We start from the raw sequence: 26380 nt of genomic DNA on the forward strand, positions 1-26380 counted from the left end.
TTCTTGAGTAAAAGTAGAAGTACTCAGATCTTGTACTTGAGTAAAAGTAGAAGTACTCAGATCTAGTACTTCAGTAAAAGTAGAAGTACTCAGATCTTGTACTTCAGTAAAGGTAGAAGTACTCAGATCTTGTCCTTGAGTAAAAGTAGAAGTACTCAGATCTAGTACTTCAGTAAAAGTAGAAGTACTCAGATCTTGTACTTGAGTAAAGTAGAAGTACTCAGATCTGGTACTTGAGTAAAAGTAGAAGTACTCAGATCTTGTACTTGAGTAAAAGTAGAAGTACTCAGATCTTGTAGTAAAAGTAGAAGTACTCAGATATTGTCCTTGAGTAAAAGTAGAAGTACTCAGATATTGTACTTGAGTAAAAGTAGAAGTACTCAGATCGTGTACTTGAGTAAAAGTAGAAGTACTCAGATCTGGAAAAGGAGAACTACTCAGATCTTTTAAAATTAGCTTGTTACAATACAAAAAGAATAATAAAATTAAATAAAAAATAATACAAAAATAAATATAATAATACAATAAAAAAAAAAAAAGATAATAATACTGCTAATAATAAGCAGCTAGCAGAGAGACAGAAAGCTAAGAGTAGCTGCACTGATCTGTCACTCGAGGGGACAACGCCCTAATTTATGCATCACCTCAAGGATTAATAAATTAAACAAATGAGTTGTCAATCTGCTGCTTGGGCTAAACGGGAATGCTCCTTCATTGGAATCAGTAATCATTAGACCTCCATCTGCCAGAAAGGACCACAACCCTGCTTCAGACTGAGGCCACACATAACCAGTATCTCTTTTTTTAGAGTATGTTACAAGTGCGTAAATGATCTGAATATTTGACTTGTAGCATCAGAGCAATTGCAAGTTCATTTGTTATAAATGTTGTCGTATCCACAGAATACAAGGCGACCAAGCAGCGCTGACGCACAGACATTAATATATTAATATTAGTACACATAAATGTAGAAATACATTAAAGATATTTGTGTTCTGTTTTATTCTCAATTTATATATTTTTATTTATACATTTATTTATTTCAGTTTTTTTCACATTTATTGATTCTTGTATTCCTGTATTTATTCCCCTGTATTCATGCATTTATTTATTTTGTACTTATGACACTGTTAGGTTTTCTCCCTCTCCTTGTCCTTACCGTAAAGCAGAGGGAGACAGGGTGGAACCGGAAGACCACACTTTAAAGAAGTTACTCGTACAACCAATTAGTATTAGTATCTGCAGTATTGAAATTAGTAATCTAATTTAGGTTAATAATTTGATCGGTCATTTCATATACTTCAAGTGCTTTTATGAGTATTTTAGATTATCTAAGATACTCATAAAAGCACTTATAATAATAATAATAATAATGCATTTTATTTATGGGCGCCTTTCAAAGCTCTCAAGGACACCTTACAGAGCATAATTAAAAACAAGTAACAAAGAAGATCACACAGTAATACAAGACTTAAAAACAAAGACTTAAAAACAACATCAGTTTAGAAAAAATTATTAAGATATTGAATATGCCAGTTTAAAAAGGTGTGTTTCACTTGAAGTATATGAAATGACCGCAGCACAGTTGTGATGGGTTTTTGCATGTAACTGTAACCTTTAAGCAAAGCATTAAATCCCCTTTATTAATCAATCGATGCTTTCTACTGATCTGTCAAGGTTTTCATTTTCATTACCATGGGCATCACTTTGTTAGATTCAGTGGTGGGGACAATTTCTCCATATGTATTGACATCGGCAGAAGGCAGAAGATGTCCCGCCACTGGGTGTTGAACCTAAAGCGCGTGCATCTCGAGCACCTGCATGAAGAACCAATGAGTAAACCTCTGGACCACCAGTGTTTTTATTAAAAATAATGATCACCCATGAATATCTTGTTGCGATTTGGATTGAATTTGTACCTTTATGCACACAACACACAGGTATGGAGGTATGACAACATCAATTTAAATGTATTAATGTATTTATTGCCGTATTTATGTATTCATATTTGTATTCATACATTTATTTTTGTATTACTCGAACCACAAGCCTCGGCGCAGTAAGTAACATCGCTTGTGATTGGCTGAACGGCCTGTAACTCAAAGAAGCTACCGGAGCCGGAAGAGGCGGGACCAAACATGAGAGGAGGACATGGGTCTTCCATCATGGCGGGACGCATGAAAATGAAAAACGGTTTCACGTCTTTATTCATGATTTCTATGTGTTTGCTGCTTATCTCGTCACCCAAAACCGCAGGACAACAGGGGGCAGGTGAGAAGCAGTGTTCGGCATTATTGACAGAGGTTTTACTGTGGTATTATATTGATAACAATGTGTTTTAAAGAATAAAGTAGCTGTGCTGATGTGATGCTAACTCATGTTAGCTACTAAATAACCGTTACATAAAAGTTACAGAAGTTTCTCTTGAAGCGGGATTCACTGCTGAAAAAGAGATCTTTTGATCTCAAGGGGCTTTCACCTGGTTAAATAAAGGCTACAAACAAATAAACAAACTGCTTACTGGTTTCTGGGTATTTCTCCATGTAAGGGAGGTATTTAAGTTAGTTTATAATCTTTGTTGATTAAGCTGTTGTAGATTTGCTCAGGGAATCTGTAAACTTTGATAACAGCCGGCGCCCCGCCCTCTGAGCTAATGCTAATTACACTGCTGTGGGACGTTCTTCATTTTAACATGATTTATTGTTTATTTTTTGGTTTCCTTTTGGTTTTTATTTATTCAAGAACATATATGAACATTATATATTTTGTATTAATAAAAGCTCACATCATGGGTAGACATATAAAGTAATGCAACATTAAAAATAAAGTAAATAAATTGATATAAAAAAATCATATTTCAGATTTAATATTCGTCAAATACATAATTGCAGTTATACTTTTACTTAAGTAACAAGATCTGAGTACTTCTACTTCTACTGTAGTATCAGGTCAGAGTACTGCTCCCCCTCTAATCATGGTAAATGATGTGGTAAACGAGTGTCTGATAAGTACGGTGGCCGACAGGTGTAACCGCGGTTCGCCCCACAACACTTCCCCTCCGTTGAGAGAACTGTTCTCGGACCGTTAATCACCGAGAAGTTCCCCACAATAACGGCTTTGTCCCGGCCTAATCACTCCATTAACCACAGCCAACTCCACTTATTTAATATATTACAGTCTGATAACTAAGTCAGTGTTAAATAAACACCTTTCCATCCCGGATGTGCCTCTGGAAACTGCTTTTAACCACTTTGTAATGAAGTTTAAACCGAAGCTATAAAGTTGTTTTCAGGGTAACAGTTAGGATATATTAATGTTGGTTTGATTTAAAAAAACATTTCAGATAAAATATTTGTCAAATACAGAATTACTTTTGCCTTTTTATAATTATTTTTGGTTTATCTATATTTCATGTAAATATCGCTCTATATTTTAGAGTTATACTAGTGTTTTTTATAAAATAATATATAAAAAGACAAACAAATCAGAGTTGTTTGGCATTATATCTAAATAAATATGATTGAGCACAGAGCCTCGCAGCGACGAAACTGAGGCTCCGTGGTGAACTGTGGTAACACGAAGAGCCGCTTGGGAGCCGAAACAGCCGGCGCTTTAAGAGAGCCGAGCCAAACGATCCGGCTAACGTAAAAACACAGTATCTATAAAGGCCGCTTTTACGTTGCCTACACACGCACCGCAAAGACTTCAGTCGACGAGTGGCAATAACTGTCCTTACCAGCAGGCAGCGGTAGTGTGTATTCGTCATTCAAAAGAGGCAACAGCCAATCAGAGAGATCTCTTTGGGCGACTTTATTTGGCCGATTCAACTCGATCATTCGATTTCATGATGAATCGGCCGCGGGAGGTGTGAAAATGTGCCGTAAAGCAACGACGGTGCGGGACACACCAACCCGAGTAGGGCGCCGCAAATGCCCGACTGCCTCTGTGTGTCAGGGCCTTTAGGGACGGCTCAGTTCTCAGCCCGGGTCTGGCAGAAACACTGATGATAACGCAAACATCTTTGAAAACATAACTGCTAAGTGCAGCACTGTTGTTGTCCCAATGACAACAGAGACATCAATACGTTTTAAAGTCAGTGTGATTTTATTTCTTCATTTATTTAACAGGGACGGTTCACATTAGTGTTAACCAAGAGGCTATTTTTCACCTGTAAAGTAAATGCAAGTAAATAAAAACATGCAACACACATTACTGTAAATCTTAATGAAATAAAAAAGAGCATGTTGAAGCACGGGCAGTTTGGTTTACCCTGCATGTCTGTGTTTGTCCGTCTCAGGGAACAACAGGCTTCCCGTCACGGACCTCCAGGACGGAGAGGAGTCCGTCGTGTCCGGGTCCAACCGGTTCTGTTACTCGAACTCTGTGGTGCCGAGCTGGAGGCAAACATGGACCAGGATCCAGGTAGGGTTCATAAACGCCGCTCCGTCAAATCCAGAACTATTTTAACTCTTGTTTATTTATACATATACACAGACTATACAGAGATGCTGGATGAGAAACCAATGTGAGTTTGGAACATTGAACAATGTAAATCTATTCTAGTAGACCTCAACAATGGAACTATGATCAGTGGAAACGGGACCTTTAAAGGCAATTCTGAAGATACATGTTGAAAATAGACATGTGGAAATACACATGTCTATTTTCAACATGTATCTGTCTCATCAGTGTCTCACAGCCTTTCCTCACCTCACAGACTAAAGTCCTTACAGTGCAGCTCCGTAATACCTCCTGCGTGTGTCCTCCAGGTGAAGGTGTGGAGCTCCAACGTGTTCAAGGTGCAGATGGCGGAGGGCGAGGAAGAGCTGCAGGAGCTCGAGCGCTTCAGCGTCTGGTCCTGGATGCAGAGTCTGTTACGAGAGCGGCAAAACGAGACCACCATCAACATCGGTCTGTTCAGCAAGAAGACCTGCTTCAAGATCGACCCGGCCGACAAGACCAGCTTCACCGTCGAGGCTCTCAGGAGTGAGTGGGAAACACACATGGACTCTCGTTAGAGACGCATTGCAGTGATCCTTTTTCACATCTCCGCTACAGGAAGAGGTTGAGACACTTTGATTGGTTGAATCCTTTCTTTTCGTTGCAGAGTTTGATATCTATCTGTTTTTGGTTTTCCTCGCCGGAGCGTTGTTGTTCCTCTTTGCAGACTCACTCAGCAGGTAACTTTAACAACACTAAGATGCATTCACACCTAATAGTCCGCTTCTCACCAGAAGGACTATAAACTTTAAACACAAGTCATGTGCTCGGAAATGCTGTTCACCCATTGGTCAGACATTAAGGGGGTAAAATCGCAAATCCCGGCCATTTCTACCGGAGCCTCCGCCATGGAGCATCGGCAGGTTATTCTCATGCTGCTGTTAGTCTGGAGATCAACAGTCTGCCAACTCGCGGAGTAACTTGCACAGACAGCAGTTAGTCAGATTGATTTCAGTAGCCACGGTTTTGAAAACTTTTGTCACGTAGTGATCGTCTTCTCAATAGAACATCTTTGATAACGGCGTGGTGTTGTTGCAGGAAGTCCCGACGGAGAATACTCTTGCTGTAGTACAGGGCAGAGCCATATAATAGTAATAATATGGCTCTGGCACAGGGGTGCACATAACTGGTACGCAGGGTATGTGCGTCATCTGAAATGCGTACCGTCACTTGTGTCACAAAGCACATTTGCGTACCGACGTACTTGTGAAGCTTTTCCAGAAGGCGGTTAGATCACCGGACGACAGAGTCGGTCTCCGTGTGCACAGACAGGCTGCTGTTAACGTCGGTCTGTACAACGGAACTGTGCCAAAACTACGCCAACCGGCAGCGGAGGGAGACTCCCCCCTTCACTGGAGAACTGCGCTAAAACAGCTGATCACAACGTTCACACTCTGTGGTCACGAAGTACTCCACTCTAATCTGATTAAACATTGTGATCGTTTGACAGCCCTAATAATCAGACAACGTCCGTTAAAAAACATTATAACACAATGAGAGACGTTCTGCAGTCAGGAGGAGGTTTCACCGACGACAGGTGTTCATGTAGCTGACGGAGAATTTTTACTTTACACGACACTGTTCAACGCTTCATTCTGCTTCCCTCTTTAACTACACAACCGCGGATCTCTTGAAAGACTCTATTGCTAAAGATTTTTGAAGACACGTAAATACTGCGCTTCCTATGTTTCGGTGCGGACTGCGTTCACACCAGCGATGAACCGCTCCAGAGTTCGCTAGCAAGCGCTCCGAGACCACCTCTTCTAGCGGACCAGAGTCCGGTTGCTTAGTTCCCTTCAGAGGTCTGCGTTCACACCGACCCAAATGAACCGCACCAAGCGGCTCAACGCACCAGGGTTCAACCGGACTGTACAAGGCAGGTGTGAACGAACACTAAGATGCATTTAAATGAAAAGGATAATAACATATTGAACCACTCGTCTTTCTCCCCTCATTAAAGGAGTCAAGTGTTCTTCTACTCTGCTGGTATGAGCACCGGCATGATCGCCTCTCTCATCATCGTCTTCTTCATTCTGGCTCGCTTCCTGCCCAAGGTAAGGACTCATTTTACTGCCACCTGGGCGCCTCCCTATAGGACAGTGTTTCTCCAAGGACACTTAACCAATAAACACACACTCTCGGACCACCTGACTCCCCAGACATCCAGAAACAAAAGGCCTGCTCACCACTCCAACAGTTTAGAGCAAACTACAGCCTGATAACGACAGCTTCTCTGTATCGCCTCGTTCACACATTAAATCAACGACACAACTACAGCTACAGATTCTACAAGCATTTCCTTCATATGAGATTTAAAATGCTCTCAGGTTTTACACCTCTTATGAAAAGTAGACTACATTTATTACGGAGTTTATGTCCGAGCCGACAGACTCTCAGAAAGATCGTTCTCTACTGAGAGGAATGCAAAATGCCTGTAAATGTAAGAAGTAGAAAGTACAGGTATTTGGGTTCAACATGTGAGAAGTAGAAAGTACAGGTATTTGAGTTCAACATGTAAGAAGTAGAAAGTACAGGTATTTGAGTTCAACATGTGAGAAGTAGAAAGTACAGGTATTTGAGTTCAACATGTGAGAAGTAGAAAGTACAGGTATTTGGGTTCAACATGTAAGAAGTAGAAAGTACAGGTATTTGAGTTCAACATGTGAGAAGTAGAAAGTACAGGTATTTGAGTTCAACATGTGAGAAGTAGAAAGTACAGGTATTTGAGTTCAACATGTAAGAAGTAGAAAGTACAGGTATTTGTGTTCAACATGTAAGAAGTAGAAAGTACAGGTATTTGTGTTCAACATGTAAGAAGTAGAAAGTACAGGTATTAGTGTTCAAAATGTAAGAAGTCAAAGTAAAAAGTGGTCAGAAAAATAAGTAGTGGATTAAAGTACTGATACCAGAAACATGTACTTAAGGTACAGTAAGGAAGTATTTGTACTCCTCTACTTCGCCCCTCTGATGGCCTCACCTACTTTCTTCGTCTCTTCTCTGCAGAAAAGCCCGTTTTATGTCCTGATTGTCGGCGGCTGGTCGTTCTCTCTGTACGCCATCCAGCTGGTGGGAAGGAACCTCCAGACCATTCTGCGGGAACACTGGAACGTGGCGTTAGGTGAAGAAGAGCCTTCATAACACCAACATTTTATAGATAATAAAACTCTTTTGTTTATTTGCCTCACATCGCAACAGAAAGACGCTCAGGTGTGTTGGCGCGCAGCCTTCATCAGAGCGTATTCATTTACAGATTGCACTTGGTAAATAAAGGGCAGAGTTAACACAGCTGGGGAATGGATCCAGTTATCTAGAAACGCATCTCTTCTCAAATGGCTGCAGACACAGTACAGGATTATTTGAATATGCCTCATTCACTCATAGTCCCAGATTATCCCACGTTATTTAGTGGTCAGTTTATAGAGAGGTGCAGGGAGGACGTGTTTACCCTGAAGGAAGCTGCTGGTTCCCTCGACAAAAAAGCAACGGGATTTCTCCATAGGATTTTGGAAAATAGCTCAAAATAAGGTCCGTGGAAAACGAAGCTGTTTGATAAATGCACGTTTTGTTCAGCCGGATAATATCCACATGTCTACCCTACTTTCATAATGTTCGAATCATATATCTGATCGCCAGTAGGGCTGCACGATTTTGGGAACAAATCTAATTGCGGTTTTTCTTTAAAATCGATTAACCGTTCAATCGCCAGAAGCTACATGCTAACGTTATGCTACAAAGGAGCTACAGGCGAGTCCAGCAGCACGACTTCAACGTCACGCCGACTTCAGATCCATATTCAAACAGACAGATTCCAGATGGAACGAGTTGAAGCGTTTGTTTGAGCACTCTGCAGGAGGCAGGGACTTGCTTTCAAGCAGAACAGAAACTAACTCAGAGGAGTGTTCACGTGTTCGGCGTAATGACGTACAACGACCTCCACGACTTCTGTAGTACTATTCAGCCACTTGGTAACAACCATCGTTTCTCAGACACGTCATCTCTTCAGAAATCAGCAGCTGATGGATTTAATGTCCTAGAACAAAACGTGATCCGTCTCTTCAATGCGTCTCAACCACAAACCTTAGTTCCAGATATTTTCCAAAGTCCTACGGAGAGATCCCATTGGCTCTGAGACGAGGGAACAGGAAGTGGTGAAATGCTCCTGGTTTTCGGGCTCGTCACTGCACCGCTCTATTACTACAGGTCCTTCAAATTAAAAAAACTTCTGATCATGTATGCCCTGAAGTTGTTATTAAAAAGCATAATAAAACCCTGTAAGTAACTATATACGTTCCCGCGTTTCCTCAGGCTACGTGACGGTGGTGGGCTTCGTCACCTTCGCCGTGTGTTACCGGTACGGCCCCCTGGTGGACGAGAAGAGCATGAACATCCTGTCGTGGACGCTGCAGCTGTTCGGCCTGCTGCTGGTCTACCTGGGGATCCAGATCCAGCAGGTGGCCTTCGCCGTCATCGTGGCCGCGCTGATCTCCAAACACCTGGAGCACCCGCTCAGACTCTCTGTGACCGCCTGCAGGTGAGGGGGGGGACTTTTTATTTATTGATTTTTTACATTTATCACATTACACAAAAACAACCAAACATTCCCCAACATTAGACATATGGCAGATTACAAAATAATGCTAAAAAATAAATAAAATAAAAAAGTCTGCAGTTACTATATATATTATATATATATAGAAATGTTGTTCATTGGGATAAACCCCTTGAGATGCATCTTGTTTTCAAGGGGGTCCCGAAACCAGTTCAAAGTACAGACCAAGAATATAATTACATTTGCAAATTAACAAATACAATAAATGGTAAATGGACTGTACTTATATAGCGCTTTATCCAGTCTTTACGACCCCTCAAAGCGCTTTACATACTACATGTCATTCACCCATTCACACCCATTCATACAGAGCAGTACCACTTGCTCTAGGACCTAACATCCACACACCGTTGGCCATGCCATCGGGAGCAACTCAGGGTTAAGTATCTCGCCCAAGGATACATCGACATGTTGGCTGGCTGGGATCGAACCCACAGCCTTCTGGTTGAAAGACGACCGCACTCCCTCACAGCCACAGTCGCCCTTAATAAAAGCTCATCCACAAACAGAGCAGAGCACAGTTTACAATTCTCCAAATAGATGAACCATTTTCAACATTTCCTCACAGTAGTTTAGTCTTTTGAGCAGGGGGGGGGCATTTCAATCTGAAAGAGCTTCAATGGTGGTCCTCAGGCTGTGTGATGTGTTTTTATTACCCAGAGCAAAATGTATTAAAAATAAAACGGTCTAATATTTATTGAGTTTTTATTCATCAAGTAGTATTTCACATATTAATTCAAGTATAAAAAAATAAAATCTTACATCCCTTTTCCTCCTTCATAAATCATCCATTTCTTCCACTTATTAACTCAAATATCTTCTCGCTGTAAGTTGGTTTGTCATTTATCCAATTATACGGAGGATTGTTTTATTTCCATCCATCTTCTCCCGCGTATCCGTGGTCGGGTCGCGGGGGTAGCAGTTCCAGCAGAGAGCCCCAAACGTTCCTTTCCCTGGCGACATCAACCAGCTCTGACTGGGGGGTCCCAAGGCGCTGCCAGGCCCGCGAAGAGATATAATCCCTCCACCTGGTCCTAGGTCGACCCCTTGGTCTCCTCCCAGCTGGACGTGCCTGGAACACCTCCCTAGGGAGGCGCCCAGGTGGCATCCTAACTAGGTGCCCGAACCACCTCAACTGGCTCCTTTCGACGTGAAGGAGGTGCGGCTCAACGCCGAGTCCCTCCCGGATGACTGAACTTCTCACCTTATCCCTAAGGGACACGCCCGCCACCCTGCGGAGAAAACCCATCTCGGCCGCTTGTATCCGATCTCGTTCTTTCGGTCATGACCCATCCTTCATGACCGTAGGTGAGGGTAGGAACGAAAATGGCCCGGTAGACAGAGAGCTTTGCCTTCTGGCTCAGCTCCCTTTTCGTCTGCAGACCCCCTCCCCCACGACTACGCCTCGAAATCCTCCCATGAATATTACAAACAGGATTAGTGACAAAGCGCAGCCCTGGCGGAGGCCAACCCTCACCGGAAATGGGTCCGACTTACTGCCGAGGACCTGGACACAGCTCTCGCTTTGGGAGTACAGAGATTGGATGGCCCCGAGTAGAGACCCCCTCACCCCATACTCCCGCAGCACCTCCCACCGTAACTCCCTGGGAACCCGGTCATACGCCTTCTCCAAGTCTACAAAACACATGTAGACCGGATAAGCGTACTCCCAGGCCCCCTCCAGGATCCTTGCGAGAGTAAAAAGCTGATCCGTCGTTCCACGACCAGGACGGAATCCGCATTGTTCCTCCTCAATCTGAGGTTCGACAATCGGCCTGACCCTCCTTTCGAGTACCTTGGAGTAAACTTTCCCGGGGAGGCTGAGTAGTGTGATGCCTCTGTAATTGGCACACACCCTCTGATCCCCCTTTTTGAAAAGGGGGACCACCACCCCGGTCTGCCACTCCTTCGGTACCGTTTCCGACTTCCACGCAACGTTGATGAGACGTGTCAACCATGACAGTCCCTCAACACCCAGAGCCTTCAGCATTTCCGGGCGGATCTCATCCACCCCCGGGGCTTTGCCACTGTGGAGTTGTTTGACGACCTCAGTGACCTCCCCCTGGGAGATTGGTGTTGATCCCCCGTCATACTCCAGCTCTGCCTCTAACATAGAGGGCGGAGTTGTCGGGTTCAGGAGTTCCTCAAAGTGTTCCTTCCAACGCCCCAACACTCCATCAGTTGAGGTCAACAACGTCCCATCCTTACTGTACACAGCTTGGATGGTTCCCTGCTTCCCCCTCCTGAGGTGTCGGACAGTTTTCCAGAACAACTTTGGTGCCGCCCGAAAGTCCTTCTCCATGTCTTCTCCGAACTTCTCCCACACCCGCTGCTTTGCCTCGGCCACGGATGAGGCTGCTGCCCTTCGGGCCTGTCGGTACCTTACCACTGCCTCGGGAGTCCCCCGGGATAACAAATCCCTGAAGGCCTCCTTCTTCAGTCGGACGGCTTCCCTGACCACCGGTGTCCACCAGGAGGTTCGAGGGTTACCGCCCCTTGAAGCACCTAGGACCTTGAGACCACAGCTCCCCACCGCGGCAATAGAGGCTTTGAACACCGACCACTCTGGTTCAATGTCCCCAACCTCCACAGGAATGCCCGAAAAGCTCCGCCGGAGGTGTGAGTTGAAGGCCTCCTGAACTTGGGCCTCCTCCAGACGTTCCCAGTTCACCCGAACTACACGTTTGGGCTTACCAGGTCTATCCAGAGGCTTCCCCCGCCACTCGACCCAACTCACCACCAGATGGTGATCAGTTGACAACTCCGCCCCTCTCTTTACCCGAGTGTCCAAAACATACGGCCTCAGGTCCGATGATACGATAACGAAATCGATCATGGACCTTCTGCCTAGGGTGATCTGGTACCACGTACACTTATGAGCATCCTTATGTTCGAACATGGTGTTTGTTATGGCCAATCCATGACTAGCACAGAAGTCCAGTAACAAACCACCACTCAGATCAGGGGGGCCGTTCCTCCCGATCACGCCCCTCCAAGTGTCTCCATCATTGCCCACATGTGCGTTGAAGTCTCCCAGCAAGATGAAAGAGTCCCCTTCAGGAGCCCCATACAGGACTCTTTCCAGGGTCTCCAAGAAGGCCGAATACTCTGAACTGCTGTTGGGTGCATAAGCACACACAACAGTCAGAGTTCCCCCCCCATAACCCGCAGGCGTAGGGAGGCGACCCTCTCGTCCACTGGGGTAAACTCCAACAACGAAGCACCTAAACGGGGACTTGTGAGTATCCCCACACCCGCCCGGCGCCTCACACCTTGAGCAACTCCGGAGAAGAATAGAGTCCAACCCCTATCCAGAAGTAAGGTTCCAGAGCCGACGCTGTGCGTAGAGGTGAGCCCAACCAGATCCAACTGGTACCGCTCCACCTCCCGCACAAGCTCCGCCTCCTTCCCCCCCAAAGCCAGCTTCTGTCGCCCGGGTCTGGTCCGTCGAGACCCTCCGCTTTCACTGCCACCCTTCTGGCAGCGCACCCGACTCCATCGCCGTTTCCCGTAGGTGGTGGGCCCGCGGGACGGAGAAGCGGAGGTGTTGCAAGCCCGGCCACCAGATGCTCGCCATCGAGTCCTCCTTCTGGGCCTGGCTCCAGAAGGGGACCCCGGGCTTCTTCCGGGCCGGGTATCCTCACTTCTTGTGTCTTCTTTCATGAGGTCTTTTGAACCAATCGTAGTCTGGCCCCTTGCCTGAGACCAATTTGCCATGGGAGACCCTACCAGGAACACAAGGTTCCAGACAACACAGCCCCCAGGTTCATCAGGGCACACGAAGAACCAGCACCTCACCTTCCCGTAGTGGAGAGGTTGCTGGTTATTTCTAATCTTCTTTATTTCAAAAGTATTTGTTATTTGAAGTCATGCATGATGTCTGCTTATTTCTGCCGTTTGAGCACTACGTCCACGATTCACTTTGCTTTGTTCACCTGTTTTATTATTATTATTATTATTGGACATGTTCCCCTTTTTTAATTCTGTTATTTAGGTGAGTTGTTCTGCGTTGTGAAACCCCTGAGCAAGTGTTATTTGTGATATTGGGTTATATAAATCAAATGTAATTTCTGTCCTGCAGGCGGCTCAGAGCTGCCGTTCGCTGGAAGACGGAGCCTCGCCGCCTGCTGACGGGGGAGGAGTTCCAGCGGGAGGCGGAGGAAGAGACTCGTAAAGCTCTGGAGGATCTGAGGAAGAACTGCAGCAGCCCCGAGTTCAGATCCTGGAGGACCGTGGCCCGCCTGCAGTCCCCCAAAAGGTGCCCGTAGTTCCCTCTGTTTCTCAGTGCAGATTATTTAAAAGCGCCTCTGCTAATCCTGTTAAATCAACGGAGCGTCGTGCCTAAAACCCGGGTCCTCTTGTAGTTATTAAGAAAACAAGAAAGACCATATACTTTATTTACCCACTAGGGCCGTGTATAGGGCTGTGCAATTTAATTGATCTTGCGATATATATCGATATTTAGTTTTCCGAGAAAGTATCGATATTTCAGCCGCGGGTGTGGCGCTGCTGGGGGCCGGCCCTCCACGTCTCCAATGTTCGTTGTTGCGCATTACAGAGGATTCAGACATTGCACATTAAATATATAACTAAACACGCCTTTTCTCCTCCTTATCTCTTTCATGACTTTTCATTCAATACATTTTAAACGCTGTAATCAATACTCCAAAAATACCTCACGGCTGGTATCATTTCCGGTAGTTCCGGATGTTGTCTCATGCTACCCACGTCTGTAAACAAACGTATTCAAATAAACTGTACCTTCATTTAATATTCAGCAATAATAATATCTCGACGTCTATAGTTGTAGTGTTGAAATCAGTAGGTGTCATATCGCTACTAAATTCACCTCTATAAGAAATTGTATATTAGCTAAATGCTAACCGGAGATGAAGGATTTTCAGAATAAAAGCTCAACAACTGGTTGTGCACAACAACTTCTGGTTTTTCAGTATAAAACAGCATTTAAACTAACGGTATGTTTATGGTACTTTATGCCATCAAAACATTGATTTTAATTTCTAACAAGTCCCATTCAAATCCCCCGTGTTCCGCCACCTGCTGCACCTTTTAATTCTCCATTGTGATACTGCACTTTATGTACTTACGTTTCAAAGGCTTGTAAGCTACAGTTTGCACTGTTTCAATAAATGAAACTAATTTTCTCACCACATCTTTTGATTCATTTTGTCCAGCATTTGCAAGCTGGAGACTCTCTGTCAGAGCCATATATTGTATAATTGATGCTTTCAGTTTTCAGTTCAATTAATTCAATCCAAGTCAATGGAACACTCACAAGATGTCACCAAAATCCCACTGTCCCTTTAAAATCTTTCAGAAAATTATATAAGTGTATCGAATCGTATCGTTGGCTGAATATCGTATCGTTGGCTGTGTATCGTATCGTATCGTGAGATTAGTATATCGCCACAGCCCTAGCCGTGTAGGACAGAGAGTGAATACACAGACTATACAGAGATGCTGTGTGAGAAACCAATGTGAGTTTGGAACATTAAACAATGTAAATCTATTCTAGTAGACCTCAACAATGGAATTATGATCAGTAGAAATGGCCATGACTTTAAAGTCTTTCATGTTTGTAAAGCACTTTGAATTGCCTTGTGTTGAAAGCTCTATAAATAAACTCGTCTTGCCTTAGCTAGGGCTGCAAACTGTATATGAATGTAATATAATATTGTGCCTTATCGTTGCTGATGTGTTTTCCCTCCTCAGGTTTGCAGACTTCGTGGAGGGCTCTCCTCACCTGGTGTCCAACGAGGTGTCGGTGCACGCGCAGGAGTACGGCTTCGGAGGGTCCTTCTTCGAGGAGGAGTTCTTCGACACGGACGACGAGGAAGACGACGACATGAAACCTCTGAAGATCCCGGAGTGAGACGACGCTTTGTGGAGAATAAAGAGACGATTTAAGTATTGCCTTTCAGGACAAACAACGAGAGGAGAGCCGCTCTGCGCGAGCTAACGTCCGGAGAGAGGAGGACACGGATCGTGGTCTCCAGAGAAATGACAGGAAGTGGAGAGGTCTAAAGACGAAGTGATGGAGCTTCAAAGGATGTAAACAAACTCTTTGTTTAGGGAGAATCTGACGGTGATCGGGAGCGCTTTCTTTTGGAGGTCAAAGCTAATGTTTTACTGTGTGATGGCAGCGTGTGCGGGCCAGAGAATGCAAACACTTGAGGAAATAAAAAGTGGGTTTTTTCTGATTAAACTAGATTTATCTTTTATCTCAATGGGAATACATTCTGCTCTGTTTTCCTGATTTCCTAGAAGTCCCACCTCGTTACTTCTGCCAGGGTTTCAGCCCTGATCGTTGCAGACGCATCTTTTTAAGTCTCTGAATCATCAGGATCTCGTGGTCACAGATCAGAGCATGTCTGTGTTGTATTGAGACTCAAGTGTCTCCCAATATCTACCAAAACAAGGGGTTGAATGTAAAGCTTCTTTGCATGAAACGTACCCTTCAACTGAGGCTGAATATGTGCCTTCGTTCATTTATAAATAAAAGGTCTTGCGATTAATAATCCCCCCCCCAATAAATACAGTCGCTTTTTCAACTCTAAAATTCCCAGATTATAAATATATGAGAGTCTTTCTTTAAGTATTTATCACGCATTATTACTACAGCGGTGTTTAGTGCAGCCCTGCCGATGTTTCCCGTTAATTCAGAAAAACAAACAGTATTCATTTCCACGATTTCTCCAAAGGTTGAGGTGAAATAATCTCTGTTTCTTAAATAAATGCTTGACGCTGTTTGTGTTGTCTTTAGCTCAGGAGAGGTTTTTACGTTCAGTGTGTCTGACCTTTGTTTGTGTTTCACTGTTTTCAATTTAATGGACATAAACACAGGAAGTGTCCTTAAAGTATTTTGAATAAAAAAAATATGAATTGAGCTCCGACGTGTTTCCATTAGCATCATTGTGAGGTAATGAAAGATAAGGAAAGTCCACGAGGCTTTGGGTAATCACGCATGTCTCACTTGAAGCCATGAAGCTGTTATTTAAGTGGCTGCAAAGGAGATTTCTGAAGTGCTGGAAAGTGATTTACTCTCTGCTCCGTCTGTATCCGTGTAACACGAGGCAATCGGATGGAAACATTATGCATAGACAGAAAATGCACAGTTACAACGTCTCAGGAACTGCACCTATTCATCGTCTTGACCATCAGATCAATTCAGATCCTTCACATCATCAATGAAGGGTCTCCATAGGGTCTCAAACTCAGGCTGTCTAGCTCTTAATATATAGGATATCTCGACCAATGGGAGGCCTGACAGCATCCGTGGCAGCCAATGAGTGATGAGTGACTTTTCCCAAAACAATGCCATCCAGGTGTTGGCGTGGAGCGAGCTGAGGACTCTCTATATTCATATAACAGATCTTTGGATCCAGGGAAACCTGCTTTGAAATTATATTCTCAATTCTCCTTCGAGCCTGAATGAAAATTCCCCTATTTTTGGCTGTTTTCCACCAGATTGAGACTTGAGTTTCTTGGTGAACAACAAAATGCTCAAATTCAAAGTATTCTTGCTCATCATTGGCGAGTTACACACTTTGAAGAATAAATAATAAATGTAAAAAATGCATCAAAGTCAATGTTGGTTCCAATTTTACACATAAAAAATACTTTATTGTTTATTCATAATAATGTTGAGCTCTTAGGTATAGCTTTTTTAATGTTTTTTTTTAAAGAAATACAAATAAAATATATTCAATGGGTTTGGGGATGTTCTGATTCTGCAGACCCTCTCTCCTCACACTATTTTAACTATTGTATCTGTGTTATTGTGTTGCTCTGTTGGAGGAGCCTGAGACCTCAGATTCTCAGTGATATATCTACACTGTAGCTATGTTCAAATGGCAATAGAAGCCTTGAACCTTGAATCTCACCCCGTGGCATTTCCCCTTGCACTGTGCCCCCTCTGGTGGTGGAAATTGGTATTACATGTGGAGCTTATTTTAATACTTAATTCATAATGAAACAAACTAGACTTGATAGCAACATGCTAACTGGAAGAGCAGCAGGGCACTATAGCAATGCTAACAGCTACATTATCACTGGGCAATTAAACACCAGTGGTTTGAATATAAAGCCAGAACAGTATTCCCAATATCAATCAAACATAATGAAGATATTACTTAATGCTTAAGACTTACACAACAACATTTAAACAATCCAGCTGGACCATTGCATCTTCTTAGACTGCATCGGGCACTGACATTGGCACACTATGACCATCAGATCTGACGACGCTGATTGGCTGAAATTATGTTTCTGCGGCATAGTTTACAAATAGCAACAGTCAGCAATGTGTTGGCTGCTGCTGCTCTGGTTGAGGGCTCCTTTCTTAGCGCCCAGGCGAGAGAGGGTAACGCGGCCAGGCAGGAAACATGTGACTTATCAGTAACTTTAGACATCGTAACACAATTTTAAACAATATTTTATTATTTAAATATATTTAAAATTTTATTTTTAATGACAATCAAACATGTGGGAAGAGGGGGGGCGGCGCCCCTAGTGCCCCTATGGGCCGACCGCCACTGCAAAACAGTATTCCCAATATCAATCAAACATCATGAAGATATTACTTAATGCTTAAGACTTACAACATTTAAACAATCCAGCTGGACCATTTTATCCCTGACATTGAACATTATTCTGTATATACTAAATATAACCTGTAATCATTTCACTTACCTGTTGTGAAAATCACCGGAACAAGCAAACATGGCGGATCATCTGCAGGTGGAAGAATCGGGAAATAGGTTACATGATGACATCTGACGCGATACGAAAGGAAACCACATCGATGCACTTTCACTGATACAAGAAGTCAACAAACTATAGATACAATCCACAACATTACACCAAAGCAGAAAACTGAATCACAAATATCAAATAGACTTTTAGATTGTATTACTTTAGTTTATTGTTGTATTGGAAATGGATTTAGTGGAGTATAAATACCAACAAACAAAAGTACACTTACCTCATAATGTACTCAGGTATTTGAGTAAAAATACTGAGTGACATTCCGCCACTGATACGTCATCACGTTGACCCAGCCTGAGCGCGGGGCAGCTGACAGGAGGATGGGGTGCAGAGATATCTGATAATAAGAAAATAAACAAGAACACGAGAGGCTGGTTTGCTCGTTCTTTTATTCCGTCTTCATGGCTCTAACAGCGGACTCAGGGCCGTCCCTCCCTACAGGCCGATCACGCAGACTGCATGGGGCCTCACCTGGCGGAGGGGGTCTCATCTTGTACCCATGCGCCTGTGCAGCGCAATTAGTGTTGAAGTTGAAGTAGTGTGGCGCGACACGTTTTCTCCCCCCTCCCGTCGACGCTCGCGAGGGCCTCATCATATAACTTTGCATGGGGCCTCAAGGACTCCCTCTGCCGCTCTGCCCGCCAATGTCACTCCAAGCCTTAACTCTCCCATACACACCCAAACACTCCAGAGACGTGTTCTGTATATATCTGGACCTGTAATATATTGATGAAAAACAGTATAATAGAGGACCTTTAAGTGAGGTTTTGAATGCAGGATGTTTACTGAGTGATTTTCACACTCTGGTATTAATATGTTTATTTAAATAACTTTGTTGATCTTCTTTTTAGCTCTATTTCCATCTCACTGAACATAGTCCCTGTATGTGAACTGGTTCAGCTGGTAAGGCTGGTTATGAATCAAGAGGAGCTGCAGACAGGAAGGGGAGTTGAAAGTGAAAGTATAAAGTCAGACTTGTCAGAGTGCCAGACGCCATTTTACAGCTCGAGGAGCAGGAGGAGAACAGGGTGAGTGTTAACACCAGGATCTGCTTTCTAACATTTACTCTGTTTTACTGGATGTCAGAACATCAGCGTCCTAGAGTCCAGAGAGACTTCTACAAGTGGTGTGAACTGGTTTTATTTCCTGTTTTCTGACTCATCAAAGCAACATAACATGCGACAGCCCAGCGCAGTCAAAATGGGGAGCGGCCTGTCGGAAGTCTGACTGATTTGATGTATTTTAACCAAGTGTTAAACTTTCCTGTCGGCTCCCAGACCGTAGTGGAGGAAGCAGGGGTGACTCTCTGCAGTCTTCCAGGGCCGAAGCAACACACTGCGGGTTCAATAACCCACTTTTCAATAAGGCAGACAGGCGAGCTGTTCTTTGGGAGGCCGTTGCATTTATTAAGGTCTTTGTTACAGATCTAACTTTGAAGACACTCGACAGACCTTTGCTGCTGTTTCGTTCACTTCAAAAACACACACCACCGCTCGCTCTCTCTACCTCGCTCTACCATGCGCACACACATGCACGCGCCACCACTCCCCCTCTCTCTCTCCTTCTCTCTCTCTCTCTTAAAGGGATAGCTGCCTGACTCTGCATGATCCTAATATCATAACACAAGTGTATTATTATGATGGTTATGATTGAAACAAGTGTGTTATTATAGTGTGTGTGTGTGTGTGTGTGTGTGTGTGTGTGTGTGTGTGTGTGTGTGTGTGTGTGTGTGTGTGTGTGTGTGTGTGTGTGGTGTGTGTGTGTGTGTGTGTGTGTGTGTGTGTGTGTGTGTGTGTGTGTGTGTGTGTGTGTCTCCAGTGTTACTGGTGTATCTCTCAGACTGGAGAAGATGAGTGGTTTAAAAGATGAGGAAGAGGACACATCTTCAGTCTCCAGCTGTCTGTCTCTGAAGAGTGACCGGTCTAAAGACTTTCCTCTAAACTTCAGTAATGAACCTGGACCCTCGGACACAAAGTAAGAGTTTCTGCTGTAACCCGACCTGAAGAGGATCCAGTTTGTATGTTATCTGATTATCTAACCTGTTCTTTAATGATCGCAGTAAAGAAACGTAGTAACAGTACAGTAACAAAGTTTAAACTCTTGATCCCTGGCGTCATCAGCGATAGTAAATAATCTACATACAGACAGAAGTCAAAATGTTCTCTCTGAATGAACTAATGATGTTTTAAACATGTGTTGTTTCCACAGACAGAGAGCAGAGTCTCCAGTCCCCAGCTGTCTGTCTCTGAAGAGTGACCGGTCTAAAGACTTTCCTCCAGTCTTCAGTAATGAACCTGGACCCTCAGACACAAAGTAAGAGTTTCTGCTGTAACCTGACCTGAAGAGGATCCAGTTTGTATGTTATCTGATAATGTGTGTGAATGCTGAGCAACAGACTATTGTTCTTCACATCTTTATTCTTCTACTTATTTCAACCGATGTTTGCCGTTTAACTCCTTCAGCATATTTTCAGCTACAGAAACCATTCACATATTAAAATGTTCAGCTCCTTCAGGACATGGCTGCTATGACTGTTCTTGTTTTTGACATTTATACTTTTTATAATATTCAGCTTTTTAAACTTTTATTTGTACAATGTAACTCAATGGGAGGAACCTTCAAATCCTCTTTTAGCTACACCGTGTGCAAAATGCTACTCACATACTTTCAGGTAGAGACTTCATTCCTACTTTAAAACGGTCACAAGGGATTCAGCTGTTAAACTGACATTCAGCTTTTTGATTTCATTTACACTTTTTGAAATATTAAACTTAGCTTGGAGCTAGAAAGTGAGGTGCTGCAGACTGTTCTCTGGGAAACAGTTAATGACACTCTCCTCCTATTTAAAACAGTTTCCCCGACATTGAGAACACTTTTCCCCAGGTTTGCTGCACCTTTACTCCCTTAGAAAGTCCAACCCAGTCTCACAAAAAAACGTGTATTAACTACGTTGGTCCACAACGTAGGACGTAGTATTTCTAGAAACGCCTCTGAAATTGTAGGATCCCTACGTTTTTTTCACCATTCATTCCAATGGCTGGCGTCTATGTCACGTGATCTTCACATTTCTCCCTGCAGAAAAAAAAAAACATGGCCGAACTTCGTTTTATTCTCGGTGTAAAATGCCTATTTAAAGTTTCTTTGGCCATTAAAATGCGTTTTGATGTCATTTGATGCGAGAAATATGAGTTGTTATTTCAGATGATGTGTGCAGTGGATGCACATGATCTTTAGTTTGCTAGTTATTACGAAGATTACTTCAGGAAATTGTGTCTATACAACGTTTTCATTGTTACCAAGGTGGTTGCTAGGGACGCTGCTATCGATATTATTTCTGTTATGTTGTGTAACTGTTTAATGGTGTTATCTTTATTGCTACCCCCTTCCCAGTCAAAGCATAGTGTTGGTCCACAGCGCAAACGTATTAGTTTAACAAAATCCGCATCTAAAGATAGCCTACGTTATTTCCCCCCTGTACAATTCCAGTCTCAAATCTCACAGCACACCGTCATTAACAAATACCGGAAACAGACCGAAAACACTTTATTCCGAGTGTGCTTTCTTTTCTCTTTGAAAGTCATCACATAACGGCATTGTAATACACGGTTCGGCTGCATTACATATTACATATCTGCTGGAGTTCTGTATTCATAGAGCCCTGATGAGAAGACTTCTAGACAAACATGAGGAACTGGAAACGTGACGTGGATCATAAATATATCAACAATTAAACAACATCTTACATTTCTTGATCCAATTGGTAGATAGGCTGAGTTTACACCATAAAGGTGCATAGCTGATATAAAGGGACACCTGGTGGTTAAAGCATGTTATTGAATTTCATTATTTTTATTATTAGATATTAATAGAATCCCTATAAAGTATGTTCATTACTCGTTATTCTCTACTAATAGTTAATTAAAGACTGTATATAATGACTATTTTGCACATCCCGTTCAAGATTTCAAGATGTTCTAAGGTTTATTGACATATCATATAGGCCTACACAACTGTGGTGTAGTTCTGCACTGAATGAAAAACTTGGGTCGCAGGTTCCTCAATAGTGCATTATCAATATGTGTGCATACCTCCAGCAATGTTAACTATGTTGAAGCACTTATTTTAACTGATATTATACATATGTATTATACTCTTATAGATGTATGTAGATAGTATAAGAAATGTGCAGAATATGACAATTTAATGGTGGAGGTACACACATATTGATAGATGCCTTGTGATGCACTGTTGAGGAACCTGTGACCCAAGTTTTTCATCTCCCACCTTGTCAGGTATTGAACAATCAATAAATAAAGAACACAGAATTGTTGAATATAAAACACAGAATTTGTGTGATTATACTAAATGATTTTCAAATAAACACAACTGCATATTTAACTGTTACACATGCTGATGTAACGCAAATGTTTCCAACTTGGGATCAATAAAGTATATCTTATCTTAAGCTGATCGATGGCTACTGCCATATTTGCACAATGTGCCTCTGAACCTTGACAAGTGCATGTTTCAGGCTTATCAATTAATGTAATGTAATGTAATGTTATCAATTAACAAGAGGAGGGGTCACAAACATAAGTCCAGCTGTTAAATAAAGCTCTTCTGACCTTAGCTGGCGTGTGGGTATATATATTAATACTGCCCATTATGGGCACCAGCAATTTTCACCCATTTATTAATTATATGTTTTAAATGTGAGTGTTTCCTGTCCCCTAAACCTCCAGGGATGTACACAGTTTAATACTGGCAACTTCTTATTATGGGAAATACGAAAACGTCTTTTAAAACTACAACTCCCAGTAGAGACGTGCCATAGAGAACATGTTGCGAAACACACAATAACCAGCATGTGTAGTTCTGGGGACGGGGAGGGGGACACACGGTGGACCCGTTCAAATCCAGTTTTGGACAGTCTGCCGTGGTTCCATCCCATTTCAAGTGCTGCTCGACGCTCTGCATACTCTCCAATCACAGAGCTTGAGGACTATCACGGGGTTTGTCAAGCGAAGCGGAGAGAATACTTACTTCCGGGTGTACTATTCTGTAAAGCAAATGAGCTGCTCCGACCCTCGGTCCTGACGGACTCCAACTTGTGTTTATTAATCAAACAAATAAATAAACACAAGGATAATTATGTGTTATTGTTGAGTAAATGGAGAATTGCACAGGGGAAAATAACGTATCTATTGTGGTGATTGACATTATTCACCCACGGATCTACGGGTTAGGGTATTGTTCTGCACGGACATTTTAGTGAGCCGGACGTCCTGTCACTATGCCACAATTTTAGATGCGGATTTTGTTAAACTAATACGTTTGCACTGTGGACCAACACTATACATTGACGGGGAAGGGGGTAGCAATAAAGATTACACCATTTTACACAACATAACAGAAATAATATCGATAGCAGCGTCCCTAGCAACCACCTTGGTAACAATGAAAACGTTGTATCGACACAATTTCTTGAAGTAATCTTCGTAATAACTAGCAAACTAAAGATCATGTGCATCCACTGCACACATAATCTGAAATAACAACTCATATTTCTCGCATCAAATGACATCAAAAGGCATTTTAATCGCCAAACTAACCTTAAAATAGGCATTTTCCACCGAGAATAAAACGAATGTCGGCCCAGTTTTTTTTTTCTGCAGGGAGAAATGTGAAGATCACGTGCCATAGACGCCAGCCATTGGAATGAATGGTGAACAAAAACGTAGGGATCTTACAATTTCAGAGGCGTTTTTGTAGAAATACTACGTCCTACGTTGTGGACCAACGTAGTTATTACACGTTTTTTTATGAGACTGGGTTGGAAAGTCAGGTACTGCAGCCTGTTCTCTGGGTACTCTCTGTCCCTATTTAAAACAGTTCCCCCGACTTCTAGAAGGCTTTCCCCCATGTTTAAAGCACTTTTCTTGGTTTACAAAGTCAGGTGCTGCAGCTTGCTTCTCACTACAAATGATTTATAATCATTATATTTGCATTCAAGTGATTTATTTTAGGCGTTATCAGGCGTTGTTAACACTTTTTTCCATGAAAATGATTTTTAATTACTATCATGGAGCTATACAAATCCATCCCCGGGTAATCCGGAACACATTTGCACCTTTTACTATTTAAATGTATTTGTATGATATATTTTTGGCCTATAAAAGTGACATTTCTGGGTGATTTTGTCAGTTTATGGAGCTTAGCTCAAACATTCTGGAGGTTCCAGGCCAGATATGTGTGCTCACAGACGGCCTGCCAGGCTCACCCACCCGTGGATAAAAGAAAAAGTGAAAAAAAGGTTAACTATATTATTAAATAATAAAAAAATAAATAATTTTTTTTTGGAAAAAATGACTAAGTGCCCACCGGAGAAGCGACCAGACGTTTCCCGTCTCGGCCCCTTTTTCCAGTGGGCTTCAGTTCCCCTTCTCTGAAAAATTGTATTTCACAAAATGAGAAACCCGGTTTTTGAGGGCTGTCTGAAAACACGGAGGTGATGTGTCCGCTCACCAAGCACTTTGGGTGGGCCTTATTTTGTGCCACAAAGACCCCCCAGCCTGGTTCTCATAAAAGTTGACTGGAGGAATGTAACGGGAGTCGACAGGGGACTTTACCCGCCTCATGAGTGCCTATTTTCGGATACTTTTTTTCTTTTTCCCCCCTATTTCATTTGTTGCTGCGTCCTTCTCCTCTCCTCTCACTGATCGAATGGCCAACGCGACCCGCCATCGGAGGGCCTCCGCCGTCCTCTAACAGCGGACTCAGGGCCGTCCCTCCCTACAGGCCGATCACGCAGACTGCATGGGGCCTCACCTGGCGGAGGGGGTCTCATCTTGTACCCATGCGCCTGTGCAGCGCAATTAGTGTTGAAGTTGAAGTAGTGTGGCGCGACACGTTTTCTCCCCCCTCCCGTCGACGCTCGCGAGGGCCTCATCATATAACTTTGCATGGGGCCTCAAGGACTCCCTCTGCCGCTCTGCCCGCCAATGTCACTCCAAGCCTTAACTCTCCCATACACACCCAAACACTCCAGAGACGTGTTCTGTGTATATCTGGACCTGTAATATATTGATGAAAAACAGTATAATAGAGGACCTTTAAGTGAGGTTTTGAATGCAGGATGTTTACTGAGTGATTTTCACACTCTGGTATTAATATGTTTATTTAAATAACTTTGTTGATCTTCTTTTTAGCTCTATTTCCATCTCACTGAACATAGTCCCTGTATGTGAACTGGTTCAGCTGGTAAGGCTGGTTATGAATCAAGAGGAGCTGCAGACAGGAAGGGGAGTTGAAAGTGAAAGTATAAAGTCAGACTTGTCAGAGTGCCAGACGCCATTTTACAGCTCGAGGAGCAGGAGGAGAAAAACAGGGTGAGTGTTAACACCAGGATCTGCTTTCTAACATTTACTCTGTTTTACTGGATGTCAGAACATCAGCGTCCTAGAGTCCAAAGAGACTTCTACAAGTGGTGTGAACTGGTTTTATTTCCTGTTTTCTGACTCATCAAAGCAACATAACATGCGACAGCCCAGCGCAGTCAAAATGGGGAGCGGCCTGTCGGAAGTCTGACTGATTTGATGTATTTTAACCAAGTGTTAAACTTTCCTGTCGGCTCCCAGACCGTAGTGGAGGAAGCAGGGGTGACTCTCTGCAGTCTTCCAGGGCCGAAGCAACACACTGCGGGTTCAATAACCCACTTTTCAATAAGGCAGACAGGCGAGCTGTTCTTTGGGAGGCCGTTGCATTTATTAAGGTCTTTGTTACAGATCTAACTTTGAAGACACTCGACAGACCTTTGCTGCTGTTTCGTTCACTTCAAAAACACACACCACCGCTCGCTCTCTCTACCTCGCTCTACCATGCGCACACACATGCACGCGCCACCACTCCCCCTCTCTCTCTCCTTCTCTCTCTCTCTCTTAAAGGGATAGCTGCCTGACTCTGCATGATCCTAATATCATAACACAAGTGTATTATTATGATGGTTATGATTGAAACAAGGTGTGTATTATAGTGTGTGTGTGTGTGTGTGTGTGGTGTGGTGTGTGTGTGGTGTGTGTGTGTGTGTGTGTGTGTGTGTGTGGTGTGTGTGTGGTGTGTGTGTCTCCAGTGTTACTGGTGTATCTCTCAGACTGGAGAAGATGAGTGGTTTTAAAAGATGAGGAAGAGGACACATCTTCAGTCTCCAGCTGTCTGTCTCTGAAGAGTGACCGGTCTAAAGACTTTCCTCCAGTCTTCAGTAATGAACCTGGACCCTCTGACACAAAGTAAGAGTTTCTGCTGTAACCCGACCTGAAGAGGATCCAGTTTGTATGTTATCTGATTATCTAACCTGTTCTTTAATGATCGCAGTAAAGAAACGTAGTAACAGTACAGTAACAAAGTTTAAACTCTTGATCCCTGGCGTCATCAGCGATAGTAAATAATCTACATACAGACAGAAGTCAAAATGTTCTCTCTGAATGA

The 26380-nt window shown here is 43.2% G+C and overlaps 2 protein-coding genes across 7 annotated transcripts in view; both read left to right on the top strand.

Annotated features, from left to right (window-relative positions):
- Nucleotides 1-2131: 2131 nt before the first annotated feature.
- Nucleotides 2132-16016, top strand: nemp1 (nuclear envelope integral membrane protein 1). The gene is made up of 9 exons (XM_034086420.1): nt 2132-2271; nt 4298-4422; nt 4770-4986; nt 5108-5180; nt 6461-6554; nt 7504-7618; nt 8806-9031; nt 13191-13367; nt 14843-16016. The coding sequence occupies exons 1-9, from the start codon at nt 2139-2141 to the stop codon at nt 15000-15002; spliced, it is 1320 nt and encodes a 439-aa protein (XP_033942311.1). The 5' UTR covers nt 2132-2138; the 3' UTR covers nt 15003-16016.
- Nucleotides 16017-18775: 2759 nt separating this feature from the next.
- Nucleotides 18776-26380, top strand: part of LOC117449042 (protein NLRC3-like) — a 28627-nt gene continuing 21022 nt past the window's right edge. For 2 of the 6 annotated variants that reach the window (XM_071203674.1, XM_034086393.1), the window contains exons 1-2: nt 19715-19870; nt 20105-20209. In XM_071203674.1, coding sequence (XP_071059775.1) covers nt 19746-19870; nt 20105-20209 — 230 coding nt within the window. In that variant the 5' untranslated portion in view covers nt 19715-19745. Of the gene's footprint in view, nt 18925-19004; nt 19308-19714; nt 19871-20104; nt 20210-26380 lie in introns of those variants that run through there. The other 4 variants (XM_034086395.2, XM_034086398.2, XM_071203675.1 and 1 more) reach the window with 4 other exon arrangements.

The sequence above is a fragment of the Pseudochaenichthys georgianus genome, chromosome 7, assembly GCF_902827115.2.
Source record: "Pseudochaenichthys georgianus chromosome 7, fPseGeo1.2, whole genome shotgun sequence".
Classification (NCBI taxonomy): Eukaryota; Metazoa; Chordata; class Actinopteri; order Perciformes; family Channichthyidae; genus Pseudochaenichthys; species Pseudochaenichthys georgianus.

What these genes read in the sequence shown, in the direction of transcription:
- nemp1 (XM_034086420.1), top strand. Translation starts at nt 2,139, where the DNA reads ATGAGAGGAGGACATGGGTCTTCCATCATGGCGGGACGCATGAAAATG. An exon ending in CACCGTCGAGGCTCTCAGGA is followed by an intron (nt 4,987 to 5,107) that starts GTGAGTGGGAAA and finishes TTTTCGTTGCAG; the next exon opens with AGTTTGATATCTATCTGTTT. An exon ending in CGCCTGCAGTCCCCCAAAAG is followed by an intron (nt 13,368 to 14,842) that starts GTGCCCGTAGTT and finishes TTCCCTCCTCAG; the next exon opens with GTTTGCAGACTTCGTGGAGG.